This window comes from Ixodes scapularis, unplaced genomic scaffold (genome assembly GCF_016920785.2).
Source record: "Ixodes scapularis isolate PalLabHiFi unplaced genomic scaffold, ASM1692078v2 PGA_scaffold1__304_contigs__length_218370807, whole genome shotgun sequence".
In the NCBI taxonomy this organism is placed as follows: domain Eukaryota; kingdom Metazoa; phylum Arthropoda; class Arachnida; order Ixodida; family Ixodidae; genus Ixodes; species Ixodes scapularis.
Window position 1 is genome coordinate 441,366 of NW_024609846.1, and position 17,091 is coordinate 458,456.

General features: G+C 47.5%; 1 protein-coding gene across 1 annotated transcript; it reads left to right on the forward strand.

Moving 5' to 3' along the window:
• The first annotated feature begins 12,044 nt into the window (after positions 1-12,044).
• Positions 12,045-16,666, forward strand: LOC121835992 (putative nuclease HARBI1). The gene is made up of 3 exons (XM_042290590.1): positions 12,045-12,981; positions 13,723-14,142; positions 16,441-16,666. The coding sequence occupies exons 1-3, from the start codon at positions 12,596-12,598 to the stop codon at positions 16,664-16,666; spliced, it is 1,032 nt and encodes a 343-aa protein (XP_042146524.1). The 5' UTR covers positions 12,045-12,595.
• Positions 16,667-17,091: the final 425 nt, after the last annotated feature.

Below are 17,091 nucleotides of genomic sequence, written 5' to 3' on the forward strand. Positions count from 1 at the left end.
AGTCGACACAGAAGCGCCAGGTGCCGTCTTTCTTTTTTACAAGCACCACGGGGGAGGACCAGGGGCTAGATGAAGGTTCAACCACTTTTTTTTCTAGCATGTCAGTGATGTGATCTCGAATCAGTCTACGTTCTGGGGCAGATACTCTGTATGGTCTGCTTCGGAGTGGAGGGGAGTCTCCAGTATCGATGTGGTGCTCGACAAGTGTGGTACGGGTTAACACTTGGCCCCCGAAATCGAAAACATCTCTGTATGAAGTTAGAAGAGAGCGCATCTTGTGACGCTCGGCTTCGACGAGTGTTGAAGCCATCATTTTCTCTACTGCCTCGCTGGAATTATTTTCAGTTAATGGTTTGGTATCGGAGATTGCGGGGGCAAGTGCAGCAAAGTCGTCTTCAATATGCACCCAAAGAGTGGCAACGCGGCTACCTCGCGGAAGGATCTGGCGCTGCGTCGAAGTGTTCGTTATTCAGATGTGACATCTGTCGTCTGTGATTGTGGCGAGATTATAGGGACTGACGATTCCTTTCTTATTAAAACAGGTATCTATAGGTTCAATGAGGCCAGCAGATCCTTGAACTGGATTGGTCATGACCAGTGTCGCGGCGACGGCCGACTGAGGTGGTAGGAGTAAATCATCGTCGATGTGAAGAGCAGCGATTGACGCCTCAGAACGGGGACTGGGGTCGTCTGTGGAATTAAGGTGAATTTCACGATTGGCGCAGTCAATAAAAGCGGCGGTTGAAGATAAAAAATCCCATACAAGGATGACGTCTGCGATGCAGGTCGAGAGCACGGTAAACATGACCACATATCGGTTGCGACCCACCTGCAATGATGCTGTACAATATCCGAGCGGCGGTACCAGTTCGCCATTTCCCATGAGCAACAGGTGCCCCCCAGAGGGGGGAGTGAGGACCTTGCGCAAGCGCCTTCTAATATGTTCAGAAATGCAGGATTTGGCTGCTCCAGTGTCCACCAGAGCGTGAAAGGTTTGCCGTCCAATTACTACAGTTATGTTCGTCGGTCCAAGAAACGGAGGATTTTCTATAATTTGTGAAAATGCAGCCTGACCTCCACTGTCGATGCAGGCTGCGGGGTTTAGTTTGACTGGTGCGAGGTGGAAGGGTCATTGAAGGGCGAAACTGAGCGGCGGCGAGCAGGATAGGGTGACGGTGAACGACCACGGCGGGACTGTGCTGGCGTGACGGGACTGGGCGAGCGGTGGTCATGGAGATCTTGTCCGGCGTTAATGTTTTCTGAATAGGATCCACGAGAAGCGGGGAAGGGCCGGAAAGAGGAGTTATCATTGCGGCGGTGTTCATAGGAAGAGCGGCGGTCTCCGGAGTTATTGGTGTACTGGTTGTTAGGGGCTGGTGGGCTAGTGTCGGCGATGCGGCGTCGGCAGTACCGGAGAACGTGACCGGGCGTGTTGCAATAGAAACATACCGGTCGGTTGTCGTCAGTTCTCCAGATGTCCGATCGGCGACGTGTTTGACGAGGTTGCCAGAGTGGCGAGGCGGATGGAGGTGGACATGGCTGTTATGCGCACAGGGGTGTTGCAGGGGGTGCGTCTGATGTGTAGACAGAAGGGGCGTTCGGCAGGGGCTCTAGAGCAGCACGAAGCTCGTCACGAACCGTGGACTGGATGTCAAGGCGATGACCGGAGGGTTCCGAAGGGGCCGATGGTCCGCGCTGTTGTCCCAGAAAAAATCTCAGCTCTTCTCGGATGATGGTGCGTATCATGGTTGAAAGGGTGGTGTCAGGTTATGACCCATGAGACACCTCAGGGAGACGATCGAAGGGCCTCTTAAATATTCGCGCGTTGTCCAGTTGCTCATATTTCCGACATTCTGAGACGAGCTGGACCACGGTTTGCGGAGATTTCGGAGCAACGATGGAAAATAATTGTTGGGAAAGTCCTTTGAAGAGATGACGGATCTGGTCATCTTCACTCATGTGGGGGTCGACTCGGCGGCATAGTCGGAGGACATCTTCAATATAAGCTGTTGATGTCTCGGTTGTCAATTGGTAACGGCGGAGCAGTTCATCTCGTGCTTTTAGTTTATGGTGTTCCGGTTGACCGAAAGCCTCCGCAAAAGCTGTCTTGAAGCCGTCCCATGAATTTATGGCTTCTTCGTGGTTGTCGAACCATCGAAGGGATGTATCCTTGAGGGCAAACACAACGTTGGCGAGCTTAAATGAGTCGTCCCACCCGTTGTGCTGGCTTACCCGTTCATAATTCTTTAGCCAATCCTCCACGTCCGAGTCAGGACATTCCGTAAATATCGGAGGGTCCCGCTGGCGGTGTTTGATGGTTACCGTGGGAGCCCGGGGCCTGATCGTGTTTCCTTCTTCATCGAGCATGGCGAGTGGACGGGCCGTGCGTCCGCTACGAAGCTCCAGGTCTTGAAGGCGATCGCAAGAGGTAAGGAGCCACGGACCTCCACCAATCTGTCAGGCTCTTGGTGAATAGATGAGTTTAATACAATGAACAAAGATTTGACTATGATGGTGTCGCCAGAAGAATCGTTGGAGCAATCGTCCGAGCGCAGCTCGAGCGTTTCCGCCGCTGCTCGAGATGCGCGGAGCCTTTTTGGCTTAGCCTCACTTCTTCCTTTCTAACAGTATAGTCTGCGGTAACTTCTTTTTGCACTTGGGATTGCAATTTTAAACACAAAGCCACTCCATATAGCTGTCGAAAATCGTGTAAACAACACCAGTCATCGTCCCCGGTTCGGATGAGCGAAGCCTTAGCTTGATAAAAAGAATGGTGGTCTATACCTCTTGGTTGTTTAAATCACAACCTCGCACAGCTGAACCCACACAAATCAAGGAAATATATCCCACGCTGGCTTGCAAATCACAGCACACAAGTAGGGTAAGAGCAGAGCAGAAAACACTGGCAATGAGCACACGGAGGCATGCAGCTTCCTTTCTTTTTCCCTCGGCGAATGATTGGTTTGCTGCAGCATTCCGTAAGCACGTCGACATTCAAAAGTTGAGCCTGATCTGTCTTGCAGTGCCTTGCGGAACGGCAAGTATCGCCCACCATTCCACAAGACCCTGCAGGACTCGCAAATGTGTGAACAGCGCTTTGCAATAAAGGCCATGATCGGGCAGCAGGTGCCCATCTAAAGACATTTAATATTGATTGGCATTGAACTAAGCCTTGGGCTTCATCACGTAGCAAGCATGGGTGAGGTGTAATTCAAGAAAATTTGATGTTCGACGAGTTTAATACTTTGTGGTGCTTTCCCATCTGTTTCGGTGTCACGAAGTGGGGTTCAAATTAATAAAAATAATTCAATGATCTACTCTGAGGATAAACAAGAAATTACGGGAAAAGAACAAGAGAGCTAAGTTCGACCAGTGACTAGCGCTAGGTCCACGCCTGGTGTATAATCAGTAGAGAAAGACGATGACACAGGGAGGATAAGCAAACAAAAGATTAGATTTGATAAAGTGAAAAACTAAGCTGTACACGGCAATAGAGCACTCAACACAAACCACACTCCCGCTCAAAGCTATGGAGCCCTGCGAGCCAGAAACTAATACTAAAAAGACTCGACGCTCATAAAACCGGAATAAGCCAACAAAACAGTGACGAAAACCCGACACTAACAACGAGAGCAAACCGAGATGGAACGCGAACGTTGCCGTTACACACATGGGATAATCCCCCGAAACAGTCGTGACAGAAAGTAGCACTGCGTAAAAATCTTCCCTACGTTGAACAGTTCATACTTCAGAGCCAGAGGATGAAATAGACAAGTCGTAGAAAACCAGGCTTAGCTTTCCGGTAGGTGCTGAGTCCAGAGTAGTCCGTAGTCTGGAGTTGTTGGCCGAAGAACGACGTTTCGGAGTCCGGCGGTCCGGTTAGAAGCTTGATGAGGTCAACACCGCACACCACACAGCCACGCGAGCTTCAGCACAATAATTTCATACACTTGCCCGACAGACAGGGCAAAAGCCAAAAATTACACATTCCAAGACTCATCTGCAGGGAGTAACCGTGTCGAGCAGCGGCCCGGCCAGCTCCGGGGTTCGACTACCTCCTTTGTTCCCGAACCCCCTTTTATAGGCTTGTCTACCGACCAACCTCCCGTTTCCCCGCCTTTCGGGTCAGTCAACTTCCCAGAAAAACAAAGCTGCCCGGCATCGACCCAAACGGCAAAACCTATTACATTTTTCCAGCAACCAAACATACGTGCCCATCCATTCCCCCGTACGAGTCCAAAAACATCAATTATCGCCGATACATAGAACACGACAACCACGACAGGTGACAGACTGGGCAAAGCCGCTGCCTTCAAAAAGCACGCTAGCCAGCGTAAACATCTTTGTATCCCGGCGGCACCCCCGCATGACAAATCGGCATCATATGCGAGCCAGCATATACGCACCCCTCCGTCCGTGAGGTCAAAGCCACAAACTATGCGCCGGGATGATCCGCATTGCCCGTCAACAAAAACCCATCCCGCAAACGAGCAAACCTGTTAGGGACTTAGAAAGGAACTACGACGTGACGAACTGAGATTAAAAGTGGCAGCTGACCGTACCGACACTTAGAGTGGTCCAAAAAAATATCATAAAAATATTTAAAAAATAAAAAAAAGCCTGAATTTGCGACACCCCTCCCCACTTCAAGAATTTTTCACGCGTGAAAATTTAAACACAGCACGAATTCAGACACATTGACGCCAAAGCAGCCGCTTCAAAATATAACGAAAAAAAAACGACCACATACGTCTCCAGGCGGTAAAGAGCACATATACAAATGAGCACGAGAGAGCGCTCCAACGCCCCTGAAGTCAAAACCCTACAAAGAGAAAATAGCAATAATAAAAAAATGATAAAAAGAAAAAGAAAACTCTTAAAGCCGACCTAAATAATCGGCCCCAACGTTTTCCCTGCCCTTTATGTACTAAACTTGCTGTTCGATGACGGCTCATACTGCATATGGTAGCGGGTACTGCTTCGTTCGCACTGGCAGATCAGTAGAGCTTTTGGTTCATATCCAAGGAGATCTGTCCGTCTCGGAAAGCCAGAGAAGATGTTATGGAACCTCTCTACTACGGCCTCGGCATCCGTCCCTTGTTGAGGGCTAAGGCCCGTGCCAAACACAGCGTCTTTCGAGCTCTCGCTTGCTTCCATTAGTAAAGAGAAATCCCGTTCGCGTTCCTTTTCTTCGTAAGTTACTAGGTTGCAGGCATTGGTCGCCCCCTCCGTCTGTCGCTCTTCGTACTTCGTCAGCAGGTTGCCGTGAAACAAATTTGTCAAGTGCCCCAGATCCACCTCCTTGATAACGAACTCGCAAGAATGTCTCTTCTTCTTGAAAGTCATTTCCTTGCCCTCTTTCAGGAAATAGCTCCAGAGGCCCTCATCCTTACGTTGTTCTGCCCCCAGAGCTTCGGGACTGACGGTTTCATTTTGGATTTCCGGGACCTTTAGTTGCTTAGATCCAGCCGTCTGGCTGCTCTTCTTTTGAAGCCTGGTTTCCACGGCGGCACTCATGGCAGACTCGACTTCATCTTTCCTGTGGGCTTCGGTGGTGATCCCGTCATCAGCTGCCTCTACATCACACTCGAGATCGGGCCTTCCCGGGAATGTTTCCCAGAATTATGTCGAGTAATGGACTGTCCATGCAGAGTGCTGTTACCTCGCTACTGAAGAAGGGAGTGCGCATCGACAGCCTGGCTTCGGGGAGTACCCTGACCGTGCCATCCACCAGGTAAACCGTTTTAGACGTTCCCGTGAGGTCCTCATCTGCGATAAGGCTTTTTCAAACGACAACGGTGTTGCACCCGGTGTCGCGGAGGATCGTGAAGACCTGTTTTCCCACTTTTCCAGTTCGTACTGGTACTCCATCCGTCAAGTGCTTCATTTCGGCCGCAATGATCGAACTTACGATCGGGAGTCACTCCCCTTTCTGAATGAGCCCGTTCTGAATGAGCCCGTCGGTCATGTGGGCGTTTTCAGCAGCCACGCAGCAGAAGGCTTGAGATCGCCCCCGGGGACCTTCTTGGGATCCTCCCTGGTAGGAACTTGCGGTGTGGCTTCTCCGACCACATCTCCAGCAGGAGGGAGTCTTCGGGCCTTTCTCCCGGCAGTCAGCAGACCAATGTCCCATGCAGTCGCAGAGAAAGTATCTCAAGGGAGGCCGTTCTTCTCCCGCAGGATCCTTGTTGATGTCTCGTGGAGTATCAGGGTCTGGTTTCTTCTCTTCCGCCTTGAATCCAAGAGATTGGGCCCCTTGTGCTTCCAAAAAACGATCGGCCAAGTCGGCCATGTCGTCCAGAGCCTTAGATCCTCTTTCCTTGATAGAGATGGCGAGCTTCAGCGAGCACTCCTTTATGAATTGTTTGGTGAGCACTAAATTCCGGAAAGTGTCGTAGTCCTTGATCGTCTCGGCAAGTTTGACCCAACGGTCGAATAGGCTCGCCAGGCGTGCTGAAAACTGTGCTCCCGTTTCCGCGCTTTCCGGTTTGGCGTTCCAATACTTTCCCGGAATCCGTCTCCAGTCAGACGGAACCGTCTCATCAATGCCTTCATAGTCAACGGGCTCCTTCAGTGTGAGTCGAGAAATTTCCGACAGTGCCTCGCCCTTCAAACACAATGCGAGCATCATAGCCCATTGGTCGCGAGGCTAAAGTTGTCCCAGGGCTAAACGCTCGAATCGAAGGAGATATGGGTCTAAGTCGTCCTTCTTCTCATCAAAGGCCGCCATCCAGCGTTGAGGGCTCGTTAGGACGGCGCTGTGAGTCGCCAGAGCCCCATTTGTAGAGCTCGCATTTTCGACTTCTTTAAGCCGAATCTTCAACTCTATCATTTCCTTTGCCTTGACTTGCCGCTCGTCCTCCTGATTCATCTCATCTTTCACCCAGTTTCGCACTTCCACTCCCTCGTAGCCCAGCTGCTCTCTCCCAAGCATGGTTAATTCTACTCGCGACATGGTAGCACAATAACTCTCACACTCAAAGCAAGAAACAAACAATTACTCAAATCGCCCGCCCTCGTTCTTCCTCGTGGCCCTCCTCCGCGGTGGGGTCGTCTCCCTAACCTTAGACCCAGAGCCGTTATATTGGGAGAGTTTGGCCAATGGGGTGTGGCGACGAAGGCGCCGGAGAGGAGAAAAGTAAATGAAAGGGAGGAGAGTGCCGAAGGAGCGAGACAGAAAGAAAGGAGCAGAGAGGAGACGACTGCCATTTTTTCGCAACGCTGTCGGAGACTGGTCGGAGAAGAGCACTGCTGAGGCTACGCGTCGTCTGCTACGTGCCGACTTCTTTTTCTCCTGAATAAACGTTTGTGGCCATACGTCGAGAAAACTTCATTTATTAGCTTTTTAACCCACCGAGGAATAACAGTATATCCTTCGCTTGCCAGAGCCAGCGATATAAAAGGAAATAATCGAGATTTAGGTGCCGATCACATGCATTCCGCCGGGAGAATGAACGAAAATGGCGGCCCTCCCCACTCAGCTGCGAGCAGCCGGGAGTTCACGCGCATGCGCTCATGCCTCTCGCTCTGCGCAGCGTGCTGATTGGCTCGCTTGGGAGGAGAGCGTTACGGCGGCGAGATCATAGACTGACCAAGCTCTCCCCATATACGGCTCTGCTTGTACCATGCCACCGGTCCTGTCGCGGACGCCAGTTTGTCACGGAGTGTGGGTCAAGTTAATAAAAATAAATTAATGATCCACTCTGAGGATAAACGAAAAATTACGGATAAACGAGAGAAAGAACAAAAGAGCTAAGTTCGACCGGTGACTAGCGCTAGGTCTACGCCTGGTGTATAATCAGTAGAGAAAGAGAATGGCACAGGGAGGATAAGCAAACAGAAGATTAGATTTAATAAAGTGAAAAACTAAGCCGCGCACGGCAATACAGTCAAACCCGTGTATAACGCACAGCATGAAACGCTCCAATCAGTTCGATATAGCAAAAACCATTTACAACGAACTTCCACGATGCGTTCGTTGTAAGGTGAGAGTTTCTTTTTCTCTCTCATCTGTTCTCTTCCACCTTGTAACAAAGTGATGAAACGTTGTTTTTTTTTTGTTTTTTTTTAAATTTTTTGCATGCTTGCAGAGTTTTTTTTGTTTTTTTTAGCTTATCTCCCCTACCGAATCACTTCTCTTTATAGACTTTGGGATGAGCTTTTTTTTTTTTTTGCTTTTTCTTTGAGTATGTGCAGTTTTTTCTTTTTAGTTTTCTCCCCTCTTAATCGCTTCTCTTTGTCAACTTCGTTCGCGGCTTCAGCTTTAAACAATTTGCTTTCTTTCCTAGATTTTTTTGTGGATCGGAAGGGACAGGCTAGAAGGCGATTGTTTGCACGTTTTTGGAAGCCATCCCGGATGAAAAAAGTTCGATATAGCCAATATGTTGTTCGTTATAAAAATTACTTTCTACATGCATTTTTATTTATATTTTCCGTGAGTTTGATATCGACAATAATTCGCTGTACCTGTGTTCATTCTAAACGGGTTTCACTGTAGAGCACTCAACACAAACCACACTCCAGCTCAACGCTATGGAGCCCTGCGAGCGAGAAACTAATACTAAAAAGACTCAACCCTCATAAAACAGGAACAAGCCAACAAAACAGTGACGAAAACCCGACACTAAATAACAACGAGAGCAAACCGAGATGAAACTCGAACGTTACCGCTACACACATGGGATAATCCCCCAAAACAGTCGCGACAGAAAGTAGCACTGTGTAAACATCTTCCCAACATTCAACAATTCATACTTCAGGGCCAGAGAATGAAGTAGACAAGTTCTAGAAAACCAGGCTTAGGTTTCCGGTAGGTGCTGAGTCCAGAGCAGTCCGTAGTCTGGAGTTGTCAGCCGAAGAACTTCGTCTCGGAGTCCGGCGGTTCGGTTAGAAGCTTGATGAGGTCGACACCGCGCACCACACAGCCAGACACGCTTCAGCACAACAAACTCAAACACTTGCCCGACAGGCAGGGCAGAAGCCAAAAATTACACGTTCCACGACTCATCTGCAGGGAGTAACCGCGTTGAGCAGCGACACCGCCAGCTCTGGGGTTGGACTACCTTCTTTGTTCCCGAACCCTCTTTTATAGGCTCGTCTACTGACCAAGCTCCCGTTCCCCCGCCTTTCGGGTCAGTCAACTTTCAAGAAAAACAAAGCTACACAGCAACGACCCAAATGGCAAAACCTATTACATTTTTCAGACAACCAAACATATGTGCCCATCCATTCCCCCGTACGAGTCCAAAAACGTCAATTATCGCCGATACATAGAACACGACAGGCGGCAGACTGAGCAAAGCCGCCGCCTTCAAAAAGCGCGCTAGCCAGCGTAAACATCTTTGTATCCCAGCGCCGCCCCCGCATGTCAAATCGGCACCATACACGAGCCAGCATACGCACCCCTCCGTCCGCGAGGTCAAAGCCACAAACTGTGACCTGGGATGATCTACGTCGCCCGTTAACAAAAACCCATTCCTCAAACGAGCAAATTCGCTAGGGACTTAGAAAGGAACTACGACGGGACGAACTGAGATTAAAAGTGGAACCACACTCCCCCTTTTTGATCGTACCGACACTTAAAGTGGTCCAAAAAAAAGATCCTAAAAGTATTTAAAAAAAATAAAGAGAAGCCTGAATTTGTGACACTCGGTTTCTCCATCCTGGGTTTTTTTTTTGTGTGCTTTTTCTATTACGAAGCAAGACATTATTCCATCCGTAGGCACCAGATGTAATTCCCGTCTGCGATCATAAGATTATAGGATCTTAACATTCGGCAGCTAAGTGTCAATTACATCCGGCTTGTGCATACAGTGCAACATCTTGTGCTATTCAACCGATCATCCCTTTACAGCCTGGGTACCTGTTCTTGTAAACGACAGTAGTGCTACATGTTAAACGGCTCTAAAGCGATAGAGCAAACTCACATCTCATTATCTCTTAGCTGAATAAACTGTTTGTTTGGTTATGCTTGTTATCCAATCTGTGTTTTAAATTTATTTTTCTCATATAAACACCTTACATTATAGAAAAAAAAATTTATAGTACGGAGGTGACATGGTTGTATCATCTTTGAAACTAGTTTACCACAGCCAGTGTTATAATATGTATTGATTTTTTATGCAGTGCCTGCCTTTCCTTGCCCCTTGTGAGGACGACTGAGAAAGTGACTTTGCGCCACAACGACGGATGGCAAGTATCCCAAGTGTCGTCACCTATAGTGGTCATGTGCTACGTGTTCGCAGCATTGTAGGCCGACCACGGAGCACTTTCAAAAGGGAACTTTCGCCGTGTGCACAGTATGACCGTGTACAATATGGGGCACGTACAGTCAGAAGAATTATGAGAGGGAACATGCGGGCGCGTGTCACTTGGTACAGGCAGAGCAGCCTTGCAAGTGTCATGCTTGTGCACTGAGGGGCCCTGGTTTGAAGAGGCGAGACAGAAGTTTCAGCGGCGGTGTCACCGCCCTGGCGGCTTGTCGCCGAACCAGAAACGGGGTTAGCTAGCTTTGCTCGTGGCTGGCTTTGTGTAGTGTGTGTAGACCGGGAACATAGGCTTATGAACTTCAACAACAAGAATACTACGCGGCTTTGGTGTTTTGGTACGAGCAACAAACGTGACACTATCTGCTACGACTAGCTACGACCACCCACCGCAGCGGTGAAGCCATCGAAGAAGCAGAACCTGTGTATTACGCCGTTGCCGTAACCCAACAGTGCTCATTTGTCATGGAGGGCTTTCCGCCTAGAGACTTTGCTCGTCAAAGAGTGTTATTTCCCGTGTTTCTCTTTGTGTGCTCAGTGGCTGTACGGGCCTCATACAGCAGTTCTTCAGGCTCAAAGGTGACTAAAAGTTGAGGGTGGATGGACTTGCAGCAATCCCCTCGGTTGGTGCGTGTGACAGAACCTTTGTACGGCATCATCGGGAGGACACTGTTGTAAGTTAGCAAGTTGTCCAATTGTATGTTCAATATGCTAATATTTGAAAAATCTTGTTTAAAAGGATGCTGGACCAAAATTTGGATTCCATAAAATAAGGCCACGGAAGCTTTGAATGGGAGCTCTACAAACTCCGAAACATCACTCATACATTAATATCTCAAACGGATGGCCGTATTCTTGGAAAGGAAAGGACGCAATCAAACAAGAAATGTGACATCATACTTCTCCTGGTACACTTCAGAATGAGGGGAAGCGGCCTCGCTTCCCTTATTCCCGCTTCGGTTCACCTGCTTAAGGGGATGAAGCCTAGAGGAGAAAGAATGAGAATCGCGACATCACATGTCTCGTCGGCCTTGTTGAATCCCACATGTTTCCAAAAATATGGCCATCCGTTAGAAATAATGCTCTATGTGTGATGTTTTGGGGGTTTTGCAGCGTCCCGCCTACCACCCCAGTGTTGTTTTGCAAGCTTCGAATTTCGGTTAAGCATACCTTTTAATATGAATAATTGTGTCATCAGAATGTTAGAACATGTCAGTTCTATACACAGCTACTCTCAAACATTTTCGAGTGGTCTCGCCTGCCAGATTTAAAGGGGGGTCAACATGTACATGTTTTTATGTCTACAGCACAAATAGTTCCTATCATGCACTGTAAATAGCTGTCAATTGACAGACTCGGTAAGCGTGAGCACAAACAAGTCCAACTACCAACAATGCCGTCCATGGCGAATCTTGGACACCATGTCTTACATTATGTGGCCTCAGCGGTCTTTGTATAGTTCTTTTCATTGTTTCCAGTAGAGCAGCTACCAATAAGGGGGGTTGCAAGGACGTCAACTTTGAAATGCAGTTTCTTCACATAATGTTTGCATTTTGGGAAGTTTCTACACATATACCTTGAAGTCGCTATTGTACGGATGAAACAACTTTGTAAAAGTGTCTATGAAAACTTTGGCAGGGTCCTCTTTAACGTGCCTGACTTACAACAAGGCTGTCCAACTTGAGAAATTTCACTGGTGGGAAGCTTATTTTCATATAAGAATGGTGTACCTTTTCACAGCGCTGTATGTATGCAACAGAAACTCCAGGGCCCGTTTGCTCGAAGCTGGTTAACTCTAACCGCGGTTAAAAGTTAACCGCGTTTCCCTACCTAGGTACATCCGAGTACCTAGCCGCGTTCGACAAAAACTCAACGCACAATTTCTCCGTGTTTTATTATTATGCGGTAGCTCCCGCCACCTTCCGGTCGAAGCAAACAATAGCCTTTTAAGAAACGTTTTTGCTAGTTTTGTCTTTATTAAGAAAAATAAAAACAACATCGTATCACAATGTTTCTTTTTATGCATGAAAATATATATGTACTTTAAAAAAATAATAAATATCTTGATGCATCTATTGTGCCGCCAAACACAGCATAAGTTTGCAGCGTTGATTTCGGGTCTGGCAACGGTCTTTATAGATTCGTTGTTTTTGGTTGTTTTGTTCTCCGTGTTTTGCGACGCACGTTTCCCGCGCTTTAGTTATCACCTGATTTTCACTGTTTGTCTTCTCCTGCCGTTTGCCCAACCGACCCTCCGACTCGCTCGCCGACTGACTACCGGACTGACTGACAACTGATTTGCGGACGGATTGGTGAAGATAAGGGACGCAATGTCGACTGTGGCGCGACGCCGACATCGAAGAGAGCGCGTGTTCGCCCAGTACGCTGTTGTGATGATGGGACGGCAGCGTGTGTTCCGTGACCGCTTGAACCCTTTGGAGGAGTTCGATGAGGACGAACTGCAGGAGCGCTTTCGATTCGGTCGCGCGGGCATTGTGTTCCTCGCCGACACACTGCGCCCGGACTTGGAGCGGCCGACGCGTCGCAGCCGCGCCCTCTCTGCAGAGCAGCAGGTCATTGTCGCCTTACAGTTCTACGCCACGGGGAACTTCCTCATCACCGCAGGGGACTACATCCGTGTGCACGTCTCCACTGCTTCGCGGACTGTGAGGCGGGTGACTCAGGCCTTGGCACGTCGTGCCCAAGACTTCATAGGGTAAGTGGTCTGGAGCATCTCTGGTGCGTCCCGATATTAGGCGCATGTGCAGGCCAGTTTTCCGAGAAAAAAAGCCTGGGCCTAGATTGCTCGATGAGCAATCACCATTATTTCAGAAACCCTTTGTATAGAAATTTCGGTGCGTGAATTGTGTTCGCTGAAACCCCCGAATTCGTTAAAGGTGGTCTTCTCCGCACACCTATTCTGCAATTTATTTACGGCGCACCACCTGCGCAATGACCCTTTCGTTTTTGTTTCCTAAGCTGCAGGCTTGCTAGCCTGAATATCTGCCAGCGCATCGATCCCCACGTATACTGGTACCTCCCTAAAGGATCATTAGAAGTGTTGCTTCAGCACTCGATATTTGTTTTTTGGTAATGAGCGTGACATGCAGACCAGTGAACTGGGCAGTAAAATTACACGAACCAACTGGAGTGTACAAAATGACTCCCTTAGTACCTATTATTGGTGCAGGTGCAAATTCAACTAATCTACAAATAAAGTAGGAGTGCAGACATTTACAAACAGCCTGGTTTCTGCACTCCCAACTATGCACTTGTTGCTACTGAGCTAGTCTTGCGGCTACTGAGTACTGTCATTGTGCAGACGAGGCTTTTATTGCTCACTATTGATGACGATGAATGATAGCTGTGTTATTTTGAAGCATGTGATCATAACAACAAAACTGTCACTGTTAATGTCATAGTGCTACAGACTCACTCAAATCCATCTACAATGCAGGTGGCCAGGTGAAGCTGAGGGTCATGCCTTACAACAGGCCTTCTTTGAGATCGGTGGGTTTCCTTCGGTCGTGGGTGCTGTTGATGGCACTCACATTCGGATACAGGCACCACAAGTGCATGAGGAGGTGTACGTTAACCGCCATCTGTACCATTCAATAAATGTACAGTTAGTGGTTGACGTCTTTTACCGTATCCGCAATGTGGTTGCAAAATGGCCTGGAAGCACCCACGACTCTAGGATATTCACCGAGGGCTCGTTGTCAGGCAAGCTGGCCAATGGCGTTTACGAGGGCCTACTGCTTGGAGACAGCGGCTACACCTGCAAGCCATGGCTGATGACGCCCTTCCTGTCTCCGTCATCAGCAGCGGAGGTCGCCTACAATGCGTCACATAGCACAACGAGGAGCATCGTGGAACGGTAAAGCCAGGCTATGCGTCCTGGTTCGACGGTTCAGTGTTTCGGTACCTTGAGGCACCTAACCTTTTTTATGTGGTTGTGCCTGAGCTTTACATTTGTTGCCATTTTTATGTTCTTGCATAGTAGGCTACGGCTGCTCAGAAGCAAGGAGAGGAAGGCGTATCTCTACTATACCTTATTTATACTACGGGCTATAACCTACTGCCATAGCCTGAAATGTTTATTCTAAGGTTAGCCAGCATTGTGGGAATGAAGAACATCAATTCACAAAATTCAACCATTAGCCAGTTAACTCTATATGTCACAATAATTGTTATATTTCATTTGCTCTTTTCTGTATAAACTCCAGAATAGAAGTTAGAACTTCTCTGAAACATATCCTTCCTGTATGACTGGGTTTATTAACCTACAGGTTTTTACTAGCTGTTTACACATTTCAAACAATAGCAGTTAATTTTTTTTGTTACTCTATATTGCCTAAATGTAAAGCAATTCTTAGAAAAAAAAAACAGCTTGCAATGTGAAAAAAAAAACACTGGCTTAGGCAGGTTTTGTTTTTAGACAGTTTGTGTACAGACTTATTCAAGCATATCTTATTAAATACTGCTTATCTCAAACTGCAATTTTCCTTGCAAGTTTTTGCGAAGAACATTTTCATTATATCTGTGATGGGATTGCTGCGCCATTTGCGCCAAAGTGATTACCCTGCTACGTCCTGCTACATTTAACAAAAATGTGAGAAATTTGCACCAACGTAGCACCAAAACTTATTTTCATTTTAATAATACTGAAAATATAATAGCTCGGGCTTCGCCGCCCGGCCGGACCGTCACGATATGCTTACGCAAGTTTTCAGGTTTTCAAAACTTTTGATTATAGTCTCGTATACGATACCATTCCATCACATTTCGTATGAATGACAGGCAATATCTGGAAGTTTCGCAATAATTTTTATGTTAGTCGTCTGTTCATTCTGGAGGGTTAGCTATAGTCCGTTGCAACCTAAGAACGAAGGGCGAGGGTAAGACAGGCCGGGGAGGAGGAAGCAGACGGAACGCTAGAGAAGAGAGGGGGAAACCTCCTTCTCTCTTTAGCGTTCCGCCTGCTTCCTCCTCCCCAACCCGTCTTACCCTCGCCCTTCGTTCTTAGGTTGCAACGGACTATAGTGTCGTTGAATGCGCTTTTCACCACGCACCGGTGTACTGCAAAGAAGCAAACACCACGGAGTAGGCATCGCAACTTTGTATGTCTTGCTTCTCTGCAGCGGACCCTGTGTTAAGGAGAAAGCTCTCCTCCAAAGTGAGACTCAACACAATTCCTGAACACAACTTCGGCTCGTAAATATGATGGATTACAAGATCCCGGCGGCACCTTTTCCAATTTCGAGATTTAGTAAGGGTACTTTGGTATTGCAAGAGCATTTATATATGCTCTTATGCATGTTTATTTATTTATGCCAACTCATTTGTTTAGCTATCAATTTTCTGTAGGTGCGAGTAGATTAGAACTAAATTGACAGGAGCAGTGGATGAAATCTCAGGAAGAGCCTGAATGAGTTCGGCGGGTTTGTTTTTAAGTTTCGTTCACATGCCGTTTTTGCTCTGAAGTTCTACAGATAAAATGTAATTTATGTTGATAATCAAATGATAATTGCTTTGTTTTTTTATCTCATTTATAAATTGCAGTTTTATTACAACCTCTAGAACTTGAAGGAAACATCAGTTTATGTGACCAATGTTATTGTACTAATTTAGTGGCATTCAGTACCTAAAATAACCATTTAAAGGAGTTTGTGCTGTCCTTCATCACTCACCTTTTTGTTACCCTGTCATGGTGCTTCTCCACGCAACTGAACGCTATAGTTTTGTGTTTGAGGAACTCTTGCTGCGCAGTTGGTGCTAACAAAGGTTTGAACGTATGTGAGAAGGCAACGTAGACTTTGCCCTTTAGTTGGACAGGCCGAAAAATTAATCTTGAAGTGATGTTTGCATTGGTATCAATAAAAATGAATGTGCGCTTATGCTACAAAAGTTCTTTTTGTTGCACCATAATTGACTTTTGACTGCTCCAAGGGCTGCTCCAAAATGACTCAGACCAATCACATCACTGAAATCTTTACCAAAATCTGCATTTCATTACTATGTTAAAATATTCCAACAAAAATATTAACTATTAGGCATAATACCATGTTTTCGATGGGCTGGAGCGATGATAGACATCGCATGCCGATCTCATTAGATGTTCTTATAAACCACTTCAAAAGGATAACAGATCTTGCTCTATTTATACACTGTGCAGGACAATAGGCCAGCTCAAGCGGAGATTTCATTGCCTCCATGCTGAGTTGAGGATGCAGCCAGAGAGATGCTGCGACATCACTGTTGCCTGCTGTGTCCTGCACAACCTGGCCAAGACATACCCCTGCAGCATGCCAAGGACTGTCCTCCCCGAAGAGGTTCCCGTCGAGCCCGTGGCAGCGGGCCGTGATGAAAGCAACGAGGCTCGGGATGCCATCGTCGGTTGAGCGTAAGTATACCAATATATTGCACATGCTGCTTTGCATGGTCTTGAGTACCAGTGCATTCTGCTTGTTTTTAATTGATCAAACATTGGAATACCAAATGTTGTTTCTGCGTTAGGTTGGAAGAGAGTGGAATTTTCGCCCACGCCGTCCCCACATATTACGCTTGACTACTGCTGCCGATTACCCCGGCGCAGCGGGAACACGAATACCATAGGCTATGGTTCAGGGAGATACGAAGATAAATTAGGCAAATGATAAAATTAGCCAGACGATCTTCCGATGAGTACATGCAAGGCAGGCTTTTAGTCTTAGCGGCAACTGAGGCGCATACGAGGCTGACGGCGGTACGGACAGAGCACACGGAGATGGATCAGCAGTCAAGATTCCTTGAGCGTCGCAACTATTCGTGCTGTGACAAGGAACTA